General features: G+C 44.9%; 1 protein-coding gene across 17 annotated transcripts in view; it reads left to right on the forward strand.

Moving 5' to 3' along the window:
- Window positions 1-18,140, forward strand: part of LOC114847306 (nck-associated protein 5-like) — a 43,064-nt gene that overhangs the window by 21,192 nt on the left and 3,732 nt on the right. For 4 of the 17 annotated variants that reach the window (XM_055504935.1, XM_029136875.3, XM_029136879.3 and 1 more), the window contains 5 exons: window positions 9,107-9,286; window positions 9,380-12,243; window positions 12,615-12,729; window positions 13,557-13,620; window positions 17,648-18,007. In XM_055504935.1, the coding sequence (XP_055360910.1) occupies window positions 9,107-9,286; window positions 9,380-12,243; window positions 12,615-12,729; window positions 13,557-13,620; window positions 17,648-18,007 (3,583 nt within the window). Of the gene's footprint in view, window positions 1-9,106; window positions 9,287-9,379; window positions 12,244-12,614; window positions 12,730-13,556; window positions 13,621-14,472; window positions 14,512-17,647; window positions 18,008-18,140 lie in introns of those variants that run through there. The other 13 variants (XR_008693373.1, XM_055504940.1, XM_055504936.1 and 10 more) reach the window with 11 other exon arrangements.

The following is an 18,140-nucleotide window of genomic DNA, read 5'->3' on the forward strand; positions in this document are numbered from 1 at the left end:
TTAATCTGTAGTTCAGATTTCTATCACAGACACTGTACTGTAACTTCAAATGCAGACGCGGTCATGAAAACCAGGTCATTAAAGACAGTATGCTGTGAGTCCAGCAGAGCAGGTCAAGGTCAAAGTTGCAGACAAGGACTTCATCAATCACTGCAGTGGAAGCTGTTTCAAAACATTCATATTTTCCTTTGTTTCTTGGAAAGTTATATTTTTAATGGTGGAAGAGCTTCATTGTTTGTTTCATATAAAAATGGTTCATTTCCTGAGTTGCAGCATTGACAGGCAGGTTTGAAGGTTTGGTTGAGCTTCAGCTCTGGTTAATTCATTCGCCATGACTGCTATAGTAGAGTTTGTATCATCAGTTCCTGGTTAATCGCTGTCTTATGGAATACAATCTTCCCCTCATCTCACCAGGTAACAGCCCAGTTTCACCAGCAAAGATGGATTTGTACAACACAAGAACGTAGCATAAAACTCCAGAAAGTTAATAAGACAACATTGCTAGCAGCATGAGGAAGACAAGCTTTTATGTGCCAAACGCCCAGACTTTGATTCCCAGTCATCCAACATAATTATATCAGGCCTGGAGCCTGAATATTAACCACTGTTGTTGTATTTGACTCCAATAAAGTTTCAAACAGCAGTTTTAAGAACAACCTTGGATATTTAATCAGTTTTGCAATGTGATACATTTTGATTTTGATAACTGTCGTCTCTAGAAGCATGGCTGAGACCACCTACTGTGCAGCTAAGCAACATCTATTTGTGCTTTTGACTAATACAGTATGCCTTTTTAAGATGTTTATGAAGAATTAAAGGCAGGATGAGGATTTTCAAGTCAAAACTGCTTCCAAAATGTTTGGTAAAAATAAGGCTGTAAATATATTTTAATGCTGTAACCATACCGTACATTGATATGGTTTAGATGTTACTGGACATAGCTAGCAGATGCTAATTTTGCTTTCTGACCTTACTTTTCATTTTGTTCCTGGATGTACATTACTGTCAGATGCTCAGTAGCATTCATATGTATCTGTAGCTGCCTGGAGTTTGGTATGACTCTGTAGTTATTACAATAAATATTAGTCGATGCATTACCTGTATATGAATTTCACTAGCCTGTGCCGAATTAACCCACCAGTGAATTTGTTTATAGACTGAACAAGTAGTTCTATGAAAAACACTGGTTTCTATAAGCTCCAATATGAGAGTGTGGGGTCATTGTTTTTGCCTTTCTAGGATCTCACAGTGTCTTGAGACTTGAGCATCAGCTGTTGGCAGGATGTAAAATGCTGGGATGTTTCATTGTGAGACAGAGAAGAAAACACGGAAAACACTCAACATGGCTTGAGTTAAATCATCATTTAACTGATGTCAGAGCTTACAGCTGCTGTACATTAAACTCTGGACAAAATGTTCTGCTCTGTCACCTGAAGCTCCTTTAATGCAGAAGACATTCACTGTCCCAGACACGGTTTGACATGAGGTCATGGTTACCCTGTTCTTCTAAGGAGCCTGTTCTCACCTGTTTCAGAGATGAGCTGAACCTCTCAGAGCCACCAAGCAGCAGGATCACTGCAACAAGGGATCACAGCCTTTGTGTATTGCACAAAGTGGGAGCCAAGAGCCCAGAATCCATTTGGCTCCAGAATCTGTTATAGCTGCAAAGGGTGTCATGATTTGGGTTTTGTTTCTAGTTGTTTCCTGTCGTCACGCCATGTCCTGTTTTATTTTGTTGACTTCCTGTTATCAGTTCTGTTCTCCCTAGCTCATTACCCACACCTGTCTGTAATCAGTTAATCACTCACCTGTGTATTTAGTCAGCTCCTGTTCCCATAGTCCCTTGCCAGATTGTCGAGTTTCATGAGTTTCTTTAGTTCCACACTTCGTTCCACCGTGTCGTGTCTAGTTCCCTCGTGTTTGACCCTGATTACCTTGACCGTGTATCCTGCCTGATCCTTGTTTGTACCGTCGCCTGTGAAAAGAATCTGGACCGAACATCTGACCATGAGTTTGTCTTATCCCTGCCTGTACCTTTGCCGAGCCTGCCCGTGTAACGAACCTCGCCTGTTTACTGGACTGGAAACTGCCTGCTCCCTTTGGTAATTCCCTGCCAAGCGTTGTGTATGACCTGGACCGTCTGACTCTGTTTTCTAAAATAAAACCTGTGTTAATCGTCACCTTGCCTCTGCGCTGTGCATGTGGGTCCGCCGCCTGCCCCAAATCTGACAGAACAATCTGGCCAGCTTGGACCCAGCCAGCACTCAGCCTCCGGTCAGGTCAGTGACTGTTTTTTCTCGCTTCTTTTTTTTTTTAACGGCGAGTATCATTCACCCGAGTGAGCATGGAGTTTACCTGCGCCGAGCTACCTAGCGATCTACTAACTTATTTTAAAATCCTCGCGGAGGATTACCGACGGGCGGTCGGAGAACCAGCGCAGCGCCGTGGAGGTGACGATACTGACTCTGGAGGACGATGACAGCGTGTTGGAGTGCTCCAGTGTTCGTCGCCTCTATGAGCGACTGTGCGCAAGGTTCGATGAGCTAAGCGACGCGCTCCGCACCACGCCAGCGCCGGTCGCACCGCCGATGGTTTCGGTTTCCTCCTCCCCGCCCCGTCGGACCGTCGTGTCTGCACCGACCTGCCCAGCTCCATGTTTGCCCCGCTGGGAGGATTTCCTGCACTCATGCGGTCCCCCGTCTCCAGCCCAGCCGCGAGCTGCTCAGTCTCCGGTCAAGACGCGAGCTGTTCAGTCAGGTTTTAGCCCAGTCCAGGTCCCAGTCCAGGTTTTAGCCCAGTCGAACCTAGTCCAGTCGAGCCCAGTCCAGATCCCAGTCCAGATCCCAGTCCAGGTTTTAGCCCAGTCGAACCTAGTCCAGTCCAGATCCCAGTCCAGATCCCAGTCCAGATCCCAGTCCAGTCCAGGTCCCAGTCCAGTCGAGCCCAGTCCAGGTCCCAGTCCAGCCGAGCCCAGTCCAGGTTTTAGCCCAGTCAAACCTAGTCCAGTCGAGCCCAGTCCAGATCCCAGTCCAGTCGGGCCCAGTCCAGGTCCCAGTCCAGGTCCCAGTCCAGCCGAGCCCAGTCCAGCCGAGCCCAGTCCAGGTTTTAGCCCAGTCGAACCTAGTCCAGTCGAACCTAGTCCAGTCGAACCTGGTCCAGTCGAACCTGGTCCAGTCGAACCTGGTCCAGTCGAACCTAGTCCAGTCGAGCCCAGTCCAGATCCCAGTCCAGATCCCAGTCCAGTCCAGATCCCAGTCCAGTCCAGATCCCAGTCCAGTCGAGCCCAGTCCAGATCCCAGTCCAGTCGAGCCCAGTCCAGATCCCAGTCCAGTCCAGATCCCAGTCCAGTCCAGATCCCAGTCCAGTCGGGCCCAGTCCAGTCGAGCCCAGTCCAGTCGAGCCCAGTCCAGGCCGGTCACGCTCAGGTCCAGTCCAGTCTAGCCCATGTTCCAGTCCAGTCCAGTCCAGTCGAGTCACGTCCCAGTCCAGTCGAGTCACGTCCCAGTCCAGTCCAGTCACGCTCAGTCCTTGTCCCAGTCAGAGGGCACCGTCCGTCTGACGACTGTTAGTTCCACCCAATCAGGCCCGACGTCTCCTCCGTCGAGCTCGGCAGCTGTAAGCAGTCATGCCGGCTCCGGAGGGGACGCCGTCCCAGTTCCTGTCGACCCGTTAGAGGTCGTTCCTGTCCCCGTCGGCTCCAGTAAGGACGCCGTTTCAGTCTCTGCCGGCTCCTGTGAGGAGCCTGAGGGCAGCGCCGCCGGCTCCTGTGAGGAGCCTGAGAGCAGCGCCGCCGGCTCTAGTAAGGACGCCGTTCCTGTTCCTGTCGGCCATGTTGAGGCCGTTCCAGTTCCTGTCGGCCAAGTAAAGGTCGTTCCTGTTCCTGTCGGCCAAGTAGAGGTCGTTCCTGTTCCTGTCGGCCATGTTGAGGCCGTTCCTGTTCCTGTCGGCCATGTTGCGGCCGTCCCTGTCGGCCATGTTGCGGCCGTCCCTGTCGGCCATGTTGCGGCCGTCCCTGTCCCTGTCGGCCATGTTGCGGCCGTCCCTGTCCCTGTCACCCTCGGAGCCGCAGTCCCCGCGCACCTCCAGGAGGAGGTCGCGCCCGTCGCAGCTCCCGCTGCATCTGTCCCTGGCGGCTCGGCTCCGGCCGCATCTGCACCTGTTTCTCGTCGCGGTGGTCCAAGGAGGACGCCGCTGGTTCCTGTGTCTCGTCGCGGAGGTCCAAGGAGGACGCCGCTGGTTCCTGTGTCTCGTCGCGGAGGTCCAAGGAGGACGTCTCCGGTTCCTGCCTCGTCCTTGTCTCGGCTGCCGGACGGAGGGCCTCGCCCTCGGCGCCTCCTGCTGCGTGGATGGCGCTGCCTCCTGCGGCGACGTCCGCCTCGACTCCTCAGCCCCTCGGATCGGCGTCCGCCTGGAGGACGTCGCCATTCGGGGTGGCCCCCGGGGACGTCGGCCCAGCTCAAGGGCACTAAGAGTGCCACCCTGGCTCAGCGGCTGCTGAGCAGGATCTCGCCACGCCGTCACCCTCCGTGAGGGAATTCCTGGACTTCGTGTTTTTCCTGTTCGTGGACTTTGGTTTCGTCGTGTGGACTCTTGTTTTGGCCCTCCTCCGGTCCTCCCTCCACCCACCCTGCTCGTTTGCCTTGAGGGGTTGGGATTCGGTCCCCTTCTCCTGGGACCACCCTCCGCCCGCCCTGGTTTGGGGGGGGGCTTCCGTGGGCGCCGTGGAAGGTGCCATGGGGGGGGGGGGGGTACTGTCATGATTTGGGTTTTGTTTCTAGTTGTTTCCTGTCGTCACGCCATGTCCTGTTTTATTTTGTTGACTTCCTGTTATCAGTTCTGTTCTCCCTAGCTCATTACCCACACCTGTCTGTAATCAGTTAATCACTCACCTGTGTATTTAGTCAGCTCCTGTTCCCATAGACCCTTGCCAGATTGTCGAGTTTCATGAGTTTCTTTAGTTCCACACTTCGTTCCACCGTGTCGTGTCTAGTTCCCTCGTGTTTGACCCTGATTACCTTGACCGTGTATCCTGCCTGATCCTTGTTTGTACCGTCGCCTGTGAAAAGAACCTGGACTGAACATCTGACCGTGAGTTTGTCTTATCCCTGCCTGTACCTTTGCCGAGCCTGCCCATGTAACGAACCTCGCCAGTTTACTGGACTGGAAACTGCCTGCTCCCTTTGGTAATTCCCTGCCAAGCGTTGTGTATGACCTGGACCGTCTGACTCTGTTTTCTAAAATAAAACCTGTGTTAATCGTCACCTTGCCTCTGCGCTGTGCATGTGGGTCCGCCGCCTGCCCCAAGTCTGACAAAGGGTACTTAGGAAAAAAAGAAACAGGGTCATGTCACTGTGCACAGTGATGGGCACAGTCAGTGATGGGAGCAGAACGTGATCAGGGAGGAAGGGAGGAGTTGATATTAGAGACATAGCAGAGTTAAGCAGATAACACAAAGGTAATTATGTATGAATTATTGAAACGGAAAATTTGTTTTTCTCTGCAAGTTACGCTTGTTAGGTTCCTTAATCACAGTGACAGCGCACCTGTTCCCACTCAGGCTCCCTCACTCTGAGCAGGGTTACAGCCAGTATACGCCTAACACACAGGAGATACAGCACAGAACATAACTGTGTTTTTTTACTTTTTCCATCTGTGTGTAATGATGAAGGACTGTACTAAATATTAGAGGCCTGTAACAACAAACAGAAGGTTCATAAGCAAAAGAAACAGTATTATGCTCACAACTACTGTTGCGAGACCCACATGTTTGTTTACCTCACTGACACATCCAGGTCCAATATTGTTTAGCCTAACAGAGAACCTTTAAGTTGTCTGCTGTGCTCTCTGGAGCTACATGAATGAAAAAAAAATCTCATCTCCTTGAATGTAACATATGTATCAGGGAATCTGTTCCCTGATAGGGAACTCTCAAATAAAAAATGATTCCTCTGAGATACTGATAAAAATAATAGAAAAGACACTAAACTATTACATGAACGAACAGTATGCATCATAAGGTAAAATACAGTAATTAATGTTCATTATTACGAAATAAAGTGGGGTGACATTGTAGTGAAGTAAAATATATTATATATATCCATAGTTTTACCTATAAAGTATTTCTATAATTAGCCTGAGTGTTTCTATTTATTTGTATGATTAGCCTGCACTTCTTCTGGGTGTTGCAGTAAATTCCTGATTATCATTAGCAGTAACATGGTTGCCCGGTACCAGAACTGTTCCATGCTGTTAGAAAATGACATTGTGTTGCAGTTATTTATTACCCCTCTGGAGTCTTAGGCTTGTGCTGTCGCTAACGCTGTTACAGTTTTATCTTTCCACAGAAAAAACAGGATCTACAGAGAAAAATAAAGGCAAATATATAAGAGTCACATTTGTACTGAAGTGCTTCAAAGGCTGTGACGCTGCTGCTGTTTGCTCTTTTTGACACATGGAGAACACAATGATACAACATACAACACAACAGACTTCCCTTAGCTTAGATTATTATTTATACCTAGTTATTCTCCTGATGTACTGTCTGTAGTGTCAGTAACTCAGTCCCTTTATAGGCTCAGTGTATTTGTTTTTTCTCATACCTCTGCTCTCTCTGCCATACGACACTGAATTAAGAAACATGGACATAAAATGACAGTAAGGTGATGAGCAGCCATTTAAGAGAAGGGCGGCTGATGAGCTAGTACTTTATGAGTGTGACAGCAATGACAAGAAAGCAGTTCCGTGACATGAGGAGATGCTGAGCTTAACCTCGCTGCATGGACGGATTCTGATGAGACTGTGAAACTCAGTGAACTTACAACACATTGTCCTTGTGTGTGAACGCTTTGATGGCCAGCAGCTGGCAACAAGGCAGATTCCAACTTCACCATGTCATCATGCCAGATTTTTTAGATATGGATAAGAGAACACAGAAACTGGTGGTTGTGTTGGTAACACACCGTCATGTGTCCTGATAACCAGCCCGACTCCCTCCTATCTGCTTCAGGATTCCATTACATTGATTGAATTCCATTTGAAAGTCTGATTGTGCTCTTTGTGATTACTGTTCAACTAATATTACCAAGTGCTAATGATACATAACAATGATCATAACACAAATCACACATTTCCTGCAGTAAAGTGCGTCACACAGAAAACATATTTTATTTATAGATGTTTTTATTTATTCATGTACTTTTCCTTTTATAGGATCAGCTTCTTTTAAGTTAAAATGAGCCTCTGACTGTGCTCTAAAATCTTTTGTAAATAATGTCCCTGTGATTTGTGTTTACCATCAAACACCATCTGTGTGTCTGAATGTCCAAATGGTATAAATAGGAAAATTGCAAATAACTGTGGACAGATATTCTGTGTTTAAAAACAAATCACTGAGTCATCACAGCATCTACTGACGATGGTATCTGCAGAAAGCTACTGAAACCAGAGCATGTTCATCCAGAGAACGGATGCTTCTGACGACCTTCAGACCTTCTTTCACATTAGGCTTCCAGGAGTGACTTCTGTGTTGCTGCAAACTAAGGGAATAATATTTCTTGGCATGTCTGACTTTTGGTTAACAGAACCCAGAGAAACATGCTTCCAATCTGCCCTTGACTTTAAGCTTTGGATGACTTTGATCAAAGGTTCACTTGTGTGAAATCTCAGACACCCCTCGACTCACTGACTATAATTAGGTCTAAGATTAATCCGCACAAGCATTGTCAAATGTAGCTTCTCCCGCAGTGCTGATGAAAGAGAGGCCAGCATGGATAATCAAATAATAGGTGAATATCAATGAATGGACCAAATCACTGTAGTCCCCAGCTCCCTTATGCAATTATTTCCTATTGACATTAATTATTGTTAACAGATGACACTAATGACTTTGTGAGGAAGGCGCGGCAGCCGTGCAGACGGTCAATGCTGTTTTAAATGGGGTCACAACACTTGACACCTTTGGGTTCCTCTGAGTGGAAATGGCACCAATGTGCAGCAACTGGACTATGCTAACAGTTTTAAGTAACACATAGGAGGACCTGTCACTCACAAGCCAATGTACAATAACAGTTTGATATCTGTCAGTGTATCTAAAATGAGATCAAAACTCCAGCTGTGAATCTCAGGATGACATGTCATTTGTGACATACAGTGGTTTCTTTGTATTGACATTCACGCAACCTTTACAATCCATAATGCAAGATGGCGGACGAGTCTATGAAACATTCTTGGGACCCAAGTCAGAGCCGGAACCAGACTTCAAAAGTTTTAAGTTTCTTTAATAAACAAAATCAGAGTTCGCTAAAATAGTAACAACAAAACACCAGGAGGATAAACCTAGAAACTAGAAACTAGAAAAGGAAAAAGCAAAACACAGCAAAACTAAACAAGGCTAATAAAATGAAGCTAGCAGGTACATTCACAGAAATGTGTGACAAACATGGCAAACAAGGCTTAACGTGGCAAACATGGCTAAACTAGGCTAAATATGGATAAACATGGCTAAACAAAACTAAACATGGGTAAACCTTTCTAAACATGGCTGAACAAGGTTGAACATAATACCTAAGGGCATAAGCACAATGTACGTCTTATATGTTACAAAATGCATGAGTAACATGGCTAACATACCATGGCACAGGTGTGTGGAACTGAATTGATTACAGAGTGAGTTCACTGAGGAAAAGAGAGCGAGCAACAGACCATCTGGCAGAGCCAGCCCAGGGATCCTGATATCAACTCCCAGATAGTTACAGGCTATTAAAAAAGAGGCAGCTTGAAAAACATTCCTTACCGACTTTCAAAAATTTCAAATAATTTCCAAAATCATCTTTTTTTTAAAAATCATACATTTCCTCAGTTTAAACCTTTGAAATGTTTTCCCTTTGTTGTTAATAAAATATGTGTTTATTAGATTTTCAAGTCACTACACATTTTGATGTATGTTTATACAGTGTCCTGTATACGTTTTTGGAATTAGGGTGGTAAGAATACATAAAAGTAGTCAAGACACTTTATGTTTAAGAATGAATACCTCAAACATTGCTTCCACATCTTTCGCTTATTACTTTTTCCTTAATCTCTATTTCCTTAAATAACTGTTTTTCAGGACGTCCAGCGGAATGGAAAAGCAGGTGTTGCTGCAGGAAGGTGGCCCAGCCTGCTGAGTCTGACATGCCCACGCAGCAGTGGCAGTGGTAGTGGCAGTGAACTTTCATTATCAAGCGCCTGTAGTGAGTACTCCAGCGGTTCCCACACCTGGGCTGAAGGACGTGGTTTATCCAAACAGGTCTGTCAAGTCTGTGTTAGCATCTTTGTAGCATTTTGGTAAAAACCTGTCTTGAAGTACTTTTCTATAATTTGAACTGTCTATCTTGCACAGTGTGGCTCAAACCGAGACAAAAGGATGAGCACAGGGTCTGTTTCCAGCAATCACTCAGAACCTATCAAGCAGACAGACCTGGGATGGAAAGAAGGACATATTCTGAAAGGCCTGAAGCATCTCCAGATGCACAGCTCTAAAGAGGCGACCTCACTTGTATCCGCTCCACACTGCAAAGATTGTATGACATCAAATGAGGGCATATACTCACTTGGTGTCAAGTCTGGGCAGCGAGAGACTACAACCAAGCCAATAGCCCCAACAAATAAACCCCCCAAGATTGAAGCAGGGTGTACTGCCCTAGACTCTGATGATGCAGATGATAATTCACATAAATTGCAAAGCGAATCTAATGACACTCCAGTAAAAGAGCTTCTTTGCTTGGAGAAACTGGGGGATGATGACACCAATTCTCAAGAAAACCTTGTAAAACTTGCAGTAGACTGTGGTCTTTTTCCATCACCTGTATCAGGCAACCTATTATTTTTGGATAGCCCCAAACTTAGACCTGGTGTAAGCCCAACAGACAGCCTTACATATACAGAGGAAACCAACAGAAACACATTGGGCAAAAAGCTTAGTGACAGAAACAACAACCAGGAAAGGTCAGCTGACCGTAAATCGAGGCTTGATCACATTAAAAGACAAGATGGCAGGTTAGTGACTAACCAAGTGGAATCAGGGATGGCTGACATGAGCATGTCTATTCAAAACAGTGTGGCAAGAGCTCTTAGTCTGAATGACGCCAGGCAGCGCAGCTCCTCAGTGGAGGTTGGTCATTACAGAGACCAGGCAAGTCAAGTCGGTGGTAAAAGTCAGCACCACAGCATATCAGAAGCTTCCCAGAGGAAACCAAAACCTCAGCCGTGTGATTCAGCCAGGAAGGCTTTTATTCTGCGGAGCAAGAGTGCAGATGCAGGACCGGACCAAGCTAAGCATACCCATTCTCCTCTCCACCAAAAGCTTATTAGTCAGAAACCAAAAGAACAGTCAAACCATACTGGACCCAGTGCATCCAGCAAAAGAGCAAATGTCAAGAAAACACACAGTTCAAGCAAAGGAGCCTTACCTAGAGGTGAAAAAGATGAGAATATTGCTGCGTCAGCAAATTCAAAGTCTCTGGAAAGTGTCCAACAGCGCTCTCCTCTGGCTTCTCCTGTGAAACACTCAAAGACAGTTAAGCCTCCAGGGATCAATGAACGCTCCCAACAAATGAGCCCAACAAAAGCAAGTTTGCAAATCACAAGGCCTCAATCAAGCTATGATTCTGTGGAGGAGAGCATTTATGACAACTTACCCTGCTCTCCAAGAAAACTGCGACGCCAAGACCAGCACTATGATGCTTCTGGTTCAAAACACAGGTCCCCATCCCCTCCACTGCCTCCAGGTCGAACTTCTTCCCTTGTATTTAGACCTGATGGTGACACTTTACCCAATGGCCATAAATGTGCAGGTCAAGGCTCTACTGCTGAGACAATAGCCTCAGGTGCCAACAAGTCACACTCAAACCAGGTTCCATCTGCTGTACAACCACATCAATCCAACCCAACTAAAGACAATCAACATCAAATGGGTGCTGAAAATAATCCACCAAAAGACATCCCCAACAAGATGTACCACACTCACTCATCCAAGATACAGTCTGTCCCTCTTCAAGAAAGTCAAGCTTCAGAGTCAGTCCAGTTATCGATGGGCAGAACGTCCATGTGCTATGATGAAAACGGTTCTTCCTCTGTGCTCCCCAACACAAGCATCCTACAAAGATCCCAACAGAGCATTAGTGAGCCAAAACTTTCCGAAGTCTTGCCGCAGGCATATTCTAATGTTTACCACCATGGGATTGCCAATAATTCTCACACTTCTGTCAAAATGGCTCTTCCCGTAAATGCAAAATCTCATGAAGCAATCGCTGGACAGGAAACAAGCACCTTTCTCGTCTTTGGAAGACATAACAAAGAAGAAACAAACTCTAAAAGTTTCCAGACCTTCCAGACTTTTACGTGTGATCCCCAGATGATACACGAACGTGGTGTTCATGACAAAGCTCGCAGGAAGATCGAGACCCGCTGTAACTCATTAGATTCTGAGCCATCCATTCAGCCCACAGCATCAGACAGCGGTGTGATGTTAGACTGGGGATTTGATGAGGAAGGCTGGTTGTTTAAAAGGTCTGTGTCTGTATCAACCAGGCCTCTTCTTAAACCAGTAATGGGCATGAATGGTGCCAAGGCTCGTAGCCAGAGCTTTGGCGCTCGTTACATGGACAGGCCAAGCTTCAACCGTTCTGGAAAGGTTCGGACACAGATTAAAACCCACTCAGGGAGCTCCCTGAACTCACTTGGAGATGTCCTTCCAGGGAGTATGAGTTGCTCTAGTAGCTACCATTGTCCAATGAATCGATCTCTTCTGAACAACTTCTTGATTGAAGAGGGTTTGACCGGTCCCTCGCATTTAGGATCGTCTAGTGAAAGACTTCAAAGTCTTAAACTCCAACGGGAGCATGCTAGGCGCCTGCAGATCGAGCAACAGTTTTCCAGCGCATTCGGGGAGCCAGTATCTGAAGAGCCAGAGAGACAAAGTACTATAACCACAATTGAGGAGAAAGTTATGCTTGGCATAGAGGAGAACTTGCACAAGTCTCAGGAGCAGGAGAGAAGCAGTGAGGTGAAACCAAAACCCAGTTCAACCTTGGCAAATTGGTTTGGTTTTCGCAAGAGCAAGCTTCCTGCTCCAAGTGGCAAAAAAACTGATCCACCAAAAGTAAAAGAGGACAAGAGGGAGCAGAAGATTACATCACTTCTGGGAGGAAAGCAGATAAAGTCTGACAAAAAGAGAGACAGAAGAAAAAGTGATGGAAAAGACTGGTAAGATATATGTCACCCTTTGACTCTGCAGCACTTAACACACATAATACCTAAGCTTTGGACATCTTCAATTTTATCTCAACATTACAAAAGCCTTCCATCTGCTGGAAGTACTTATCCCAACAGATTTAGTTATAACTTATAGCCTGTAAAGTGATTTACTGCCTTAGATGACATTAGCCATTTTTTTAAATGGTCTTAGATCATTTATGAGTCCCCTGAACCCTGAGATGATCTAAAAGAATCACAGCTGGGTTTAAAATACATTGAGTAATTTACAGTATTAGTGAATTTACCCTGGGATTGATTAGCCAATACAATATACTTGATCTTAGCACGCAATGGTTTGTTGACAAACAGTTTTCTCGCAGCTCAGTGGGAAGGAGAGAGTCCCATGATGCAGTGCGGGCGTGCATATCAATGCCCTGCCCTGGAATGTCCATGAATGAAATACAAGGACACGGTGACTTCACCGGAGAACCGAAGGTAAATCAATTCATTACTTGATAGAAAACGATTATTTGTGTGGTAGCTTTAGTTCTAACCACAGCAATGTGAGCAAGAAAGGCTTGAATAGCATTTGAAGGATTCTGAGACACACAAGCTTCATTTGAGAACTCTGAGGTCATTGCAATGATAATTGCTAATCTTTCTTTATGAACACTGTGCAGTGAACGGAAAGTATGTTTTTATTACAATATCATCCACAGAAATGTGTTCTTACAGTACATGTACTGCATATTACCAATCGCACAGTATATATGTAAATACATATGTGGGGTTTTGTTATTATTACTATCACACGCCTAAAAATCACACAAACATCATTAAACTTTCTTTGCCTGTTTCTTAAAGCTTTAATTGTGTTTTGAGTCACATCAACAAAGCGTCTTGCAGGGCAGGGGGTTGAATAATTTTGATTGCGACTGTACATGTGCTTCAGGCTAATTCCAGCAACTGTCCATCAAACCATCTTACACTATGTTTCATCATTTTGCTCTTAATTACTAAAACTTTTTTAGACCTCTTCATTTCTTGTGCCCAGACTTATTCACTGGTGTTCATTTATACAACGCAACACTTTTTAATACCTCAAAAACTTCATTTAAAATGTGACCCTCAACAATTTAACAATGTTGACTAAACTATAAAATAACACATGCAGTCTATTGTTTTGAAGATACAGCATGGGATTAAGATTCACTCACACCAATTTAATATGGAACTTTGTTTAAAACTGACCTAATGGCAGTGTTAGGGGTTTTGTAATACTGTGCATTTTGTGTACGTATGAAACTGCCTTTTTCTCAAAAATGCAGATGATGAGCCGAAGATCTGATGGTGAAAATGGATCGACCCACCAGGAAGCAGTAATAGGTCAGGCCTTTCTATTCTTCGTGTGTCTTTCTGTACATTCACAACATTCACATTTGATACATTAACACATATTGTAGTTGATTAGTAATTATAGACACAAAATGAGAAAGGTCATTTACAAGAACATCCAAGGCACAAATACACTGCGCTTGTGTGCAGGAGACCAGGCATACTGCATACATACAGTATGGAAGGTTCATGTTGTGATGTGCATATTCTATAAACATAAACTGAGCTGAGCCCAGAGAATGATGGGTAATGTAGAGAAGATAGGATGCACAGTTAGTAACAGTATGTTAATGTCATGGGTCCAGGGTCATTAATACATAGAACTGCAAATAGAGAGACAGAATAGCAGATAGAAAAGAACAACAACAAGCAGCAACACAATAAAAACAGGAAAGGTGGACCAGTAACTGAACACAGACAGGACGGTTGGGCCAGAATGGTTTTAATAGGAAGTTACAGTCATCCGGTCTAGAATGAGCTACTGGTGGGTTCATGTTTCAGGATGCTCCTGGTTTTAGGTAAGTAGTTTTTTTCCTGGCAGCATAAACCACATCTCTGTTCTACAGTATCTGCCACTAAAACTGTGACTCATTAAGCTCCATAGAACAGAACACAGCAGGTCTCTGTACTTTGTTTTATCCACTCTGTAACCTAATTTTTACTTGAGCCGTTTCACCCTTGTGTTTGTATTTGAATACCTCAGACTGTAGGCGTTGTGTCCTTCCTGCTCATATTTGTACCTGGATAAACTCAGCTCAAAGTCAAACATGGGCTTAACAGCCGCACCATACTAGCTGTGTCCTTTAAAGCCTTAAGGTTTTGTCTGTGCTTCCCATTTTACAGTGTGCAGACAGAAGTGAAGACCAAATATGACAAATATGTGTAAGTTATGATAAATATACCAGCAGTCAAACCAACATGCAAAGTGCTCATTTTGTGCTTCTTCCTCCATTCGTATGTTCCATATGTTCTGCCTTTGCATTAATTTGACCAGTAATTCGAATCAGGGTAACTACAAACCATTTCATCATGCTAACGGACATGTTTCTAGCCGTGCCCACTCATCTTCACAGAACCACACAGTGAAGGTTTGCATGCACAGGCTCATCACCATAAGGTTATTCAGACACGGGCCCAAATGAGTTCCCGTTGCTTTAGCGTGACCCAGAATGAGATGGATTGTTTTGTTATGTGATGATAATAATTAGGATGAGATGTTGGTTGTGTACTGTAGCTGTGTGTCTGGAACGTGAACAGCTCGTTCACCCTTAGCTTTGAGTAGTCATGTTAATCTGCTAACATGCTAAACTCTCTTACTCTATTACTCTATTACTTTATTTTGTGTATTTATGACATGAGTTGAACTAATTATCCACAAAATAACAAGAGAGTTTAGCCCGAATCAGTTTGACTAATTTCCTAAACAGTATTTTTCCTTTTTTTTATTTATGAATCCACAGCTCAGGTTTGGGTTTTTGTGCCTTAGGCCACTGACACACTGTGCTGGTGTGATCTGACCAATACACTCATCTGAAGTTTTTGAACTCTTCCCGCAACAGCATTAACGAATAACGAACATTTTTCTTATTGGTGGATCTGATCTGATTGGTTGTAGGCTGGATAGATCAGCTCCACGGAAGGCAGCCCAGGTGCGTTTCAATGTGAAGGTGGCATGTTGTCTGGCTTCTCTATATGTGGTTATGTCACTCGTCACCCTAACGTGAGTGAGTGAATGAAGCTGGAAAGTGGAAGAGCTGTGATTTTTGACAATGGCCTGAGTAAATACAATTCCATTTAATGTAAAGGCACCCTAGTTAAATAGGAGAGACATACAGCGTGGTGTAAACCATAGGAAGCAGAGTTTTAATTTCACTGCAGCCACGTATAAATTAAAAATAGCAGCTTATAAAAACCTTCACACTGCTCAGGAACACGACTAGTGACAGATCCTGTTGGAATTTCATTGTCCAGAGTGGCACCATCAGCAAGGCACTGCAAATATCAAGCGTGTTTGATATAGGGGGGCGCTGCCCTCAGGGGTTAATCACCTTATTAAAATTTCAGCACTGCACCAGCCAGGCACAGTCATCCAAGCCACTACTGACTGAATTAACTTTGCTGTCAACTGAGCGATAACATCATGAGCTTCATATACAGTCCTCTCCAAAAGTTTCAGGAAAGCAACCCAGTGAGTGGTGAAGGCCTCTGGGTTCCAGAGGCTCCAGATACTTTGTACGTTTTTGTTTGGGTCATGAAACGTATCAGATGAAACGTCTTCCTGTGAGTTGTTTAGTGGTTTTACACATACTCGCGGCTTCTCTCACCTTTGCCACCATCACCTTTGGTTAGTTGCTTGCATGTTGCCACTGTTGAGGTTGCCTGGTTTGTAGATCAGCGGTCCATGAGGTGCATTCACTGCCTGCACCTTGCCATGAATATGATGTGGTACTTTTTACTACAGTGTGGTTTTACTCTAATCAATGTTCTAGAGCTGTAGCTCAGGCTTAAAGCACGGCTCCTGTTTGAGGCTTTAATAAACATGGATGAGTCTACACCCTGTCTTTGTTACACACATCACAAGCTGTGATGTTTCCTCAGTCCGTCTCTGGAGACATTGTTTTTCTTGGCCTGGTTTCAGCTGCCTAGTGTTGACATTTACTGTAAAGGTTCTCTAATGTGGTTAAAGAACCTTTTGCACCGCAGGTTCACAAACGTCTTCTCATGTTGAAGGATATTAAACTAGTGCAGCCTTGTCTCCTGACACTAAGCAGTTATTGATTGAGCTGCTCCAATGGAGAGAAGACACAGTTACTCTTGTTTGAGGCTTGTTGGAACCAGTCTGTGTCATCACAGCTCTTCTGAACTGAAAACCAGATGGATCAATAAAGTTTCAGTTCAGCATCCTCTTCCTGTTTACAAGCACGCTGGCTGACTCATTTCCACCTTAAGGGTGCCACACAAGCTGTTTTATTAAGAAAAAAACACTTTAGTAAGTTCATTGATGTAAGTTGGGCTTCATGGTAGGAAGCGTGTTTTACTCCCACAGTAAAGAGTTCAGGTGTTTTTCTGCAACAGTAGCATTAACTTCATTTGTGAGATGTTCACCCTGGTTAGATTTTTATGTGTCATTGCTACTGAGCTTCACATTAACCATAGTACATTGATTTCATTGTACTGCAGCATGGCTCTTCAAAATAAAAGCTGTTGCCTTTGGTGTACGTGGACATTTTAAAGTAAAACCCAGTGGTGTTTTGCTTATTCAAAGGAAAAGTCAGTTGCTGCTATAAAGCTTCCATTTATTTCATCAACCCTTTCTTTTTTTTAGTTTTCTGCATGTAACTGTTCTTTTTTTCTGCTTTGGTGGTTTTAAATGTGCAACAACAAAGAACTAAGGAAAATGTGAATAAAACTGAGCTAGAAGCTCCCCGAAGAGGTCTGGGAAGAAGGAGCCTTAATTAATGAGGGAGCAGCTGCTGCCGACAGGTTTCTGCTACCGGCCACATATTAAAACAAGAGCTTGCATGACAACAGCTGCTACCAACAACGATACGACCTCTACGCGTTTAAAATCTACAGCAGCAGGTTTAGTAAAATCCTTCAGTCATTCTCAGTGGCTACGATCTGATTAGCAAAAAAAGTCATTACGCTGCCTCACACTTATTTAACACACCACAATTATTCAACTTAGATTTTAAGAGAAGCCCACATTACGTTAAAGAGTCTAAGCGTGTGTTTTCTGTATGAAATGACTCGGACAGAAGCTGAAAGGTGCTGCAGTACAATGTGGCAGGAACATGGTGGAGGACAGAAAGTGTTAGTGATTATTCTGATGAATAAAGGTGTGTCACTGACTTGATGTCCAAGTTATTCATCAGAACAACAAGTACGGATCCTCATTTCCTCAGACACTGTAGAGTTTACTGTAGGTAAACGGTTGCGAGCTCCTGTTCTACTGCTGTGCTGCTTCCTTTCTCTCCCTCTACCCTCAGCCACTTCAACTGTTCTCCTTGTGCCGCAGGCTCCGGCTGCAAGATGCGAACATTGGACAGTGGAATTGGGACCATCCCCCTTCCTGAATCCTGTTCCTTTTTCTCCTCATTTCTGCACCTCCTTCCCAAATCGTCATCCACCCCAGAGCAGTCCCTCAGCCCTCCCAGTGTTCCCAGTTCCTCCAGTGGGGACGTGTCTCCTTCCCCGCTACCCCGGTGGAGAATTCCCTCTGGCTTTAAGGACAGCAGCTATGCAGGGGTGCCCACCTCTTCCATGACCCATATCCAATCGGTGCCTTTCCCCACTGTGGCCTTCCTCCAGCCCGTACAACCCCAGTCTGAACACCTTGTGTGTGATACACAGAGCAGACTACCCAGACCACCACAAGGTACAGTACAGCCTGAGGTGTCCGTGTGTAAGTGCCCAGATGAGCAGGTTCTTATCTAACCAAACCTAATGAATGCTTCGGGTATGTGCACTAGGACAATTGTGTTGGACCAATAACGAAGCTATTCAATGCC

This window comes from Betta splendens, chromosome 21 (assembly GCF_900634795.4).
Source record: "Betta splendens chromosome 21, fBetSpl5.4, whole genome shotgun sequence".
NCBI lineage: Eukaryota > Metazoa > Chordata > Actinopteri > Anabantiformes > Osphronemidae > Betta > Betta splendens.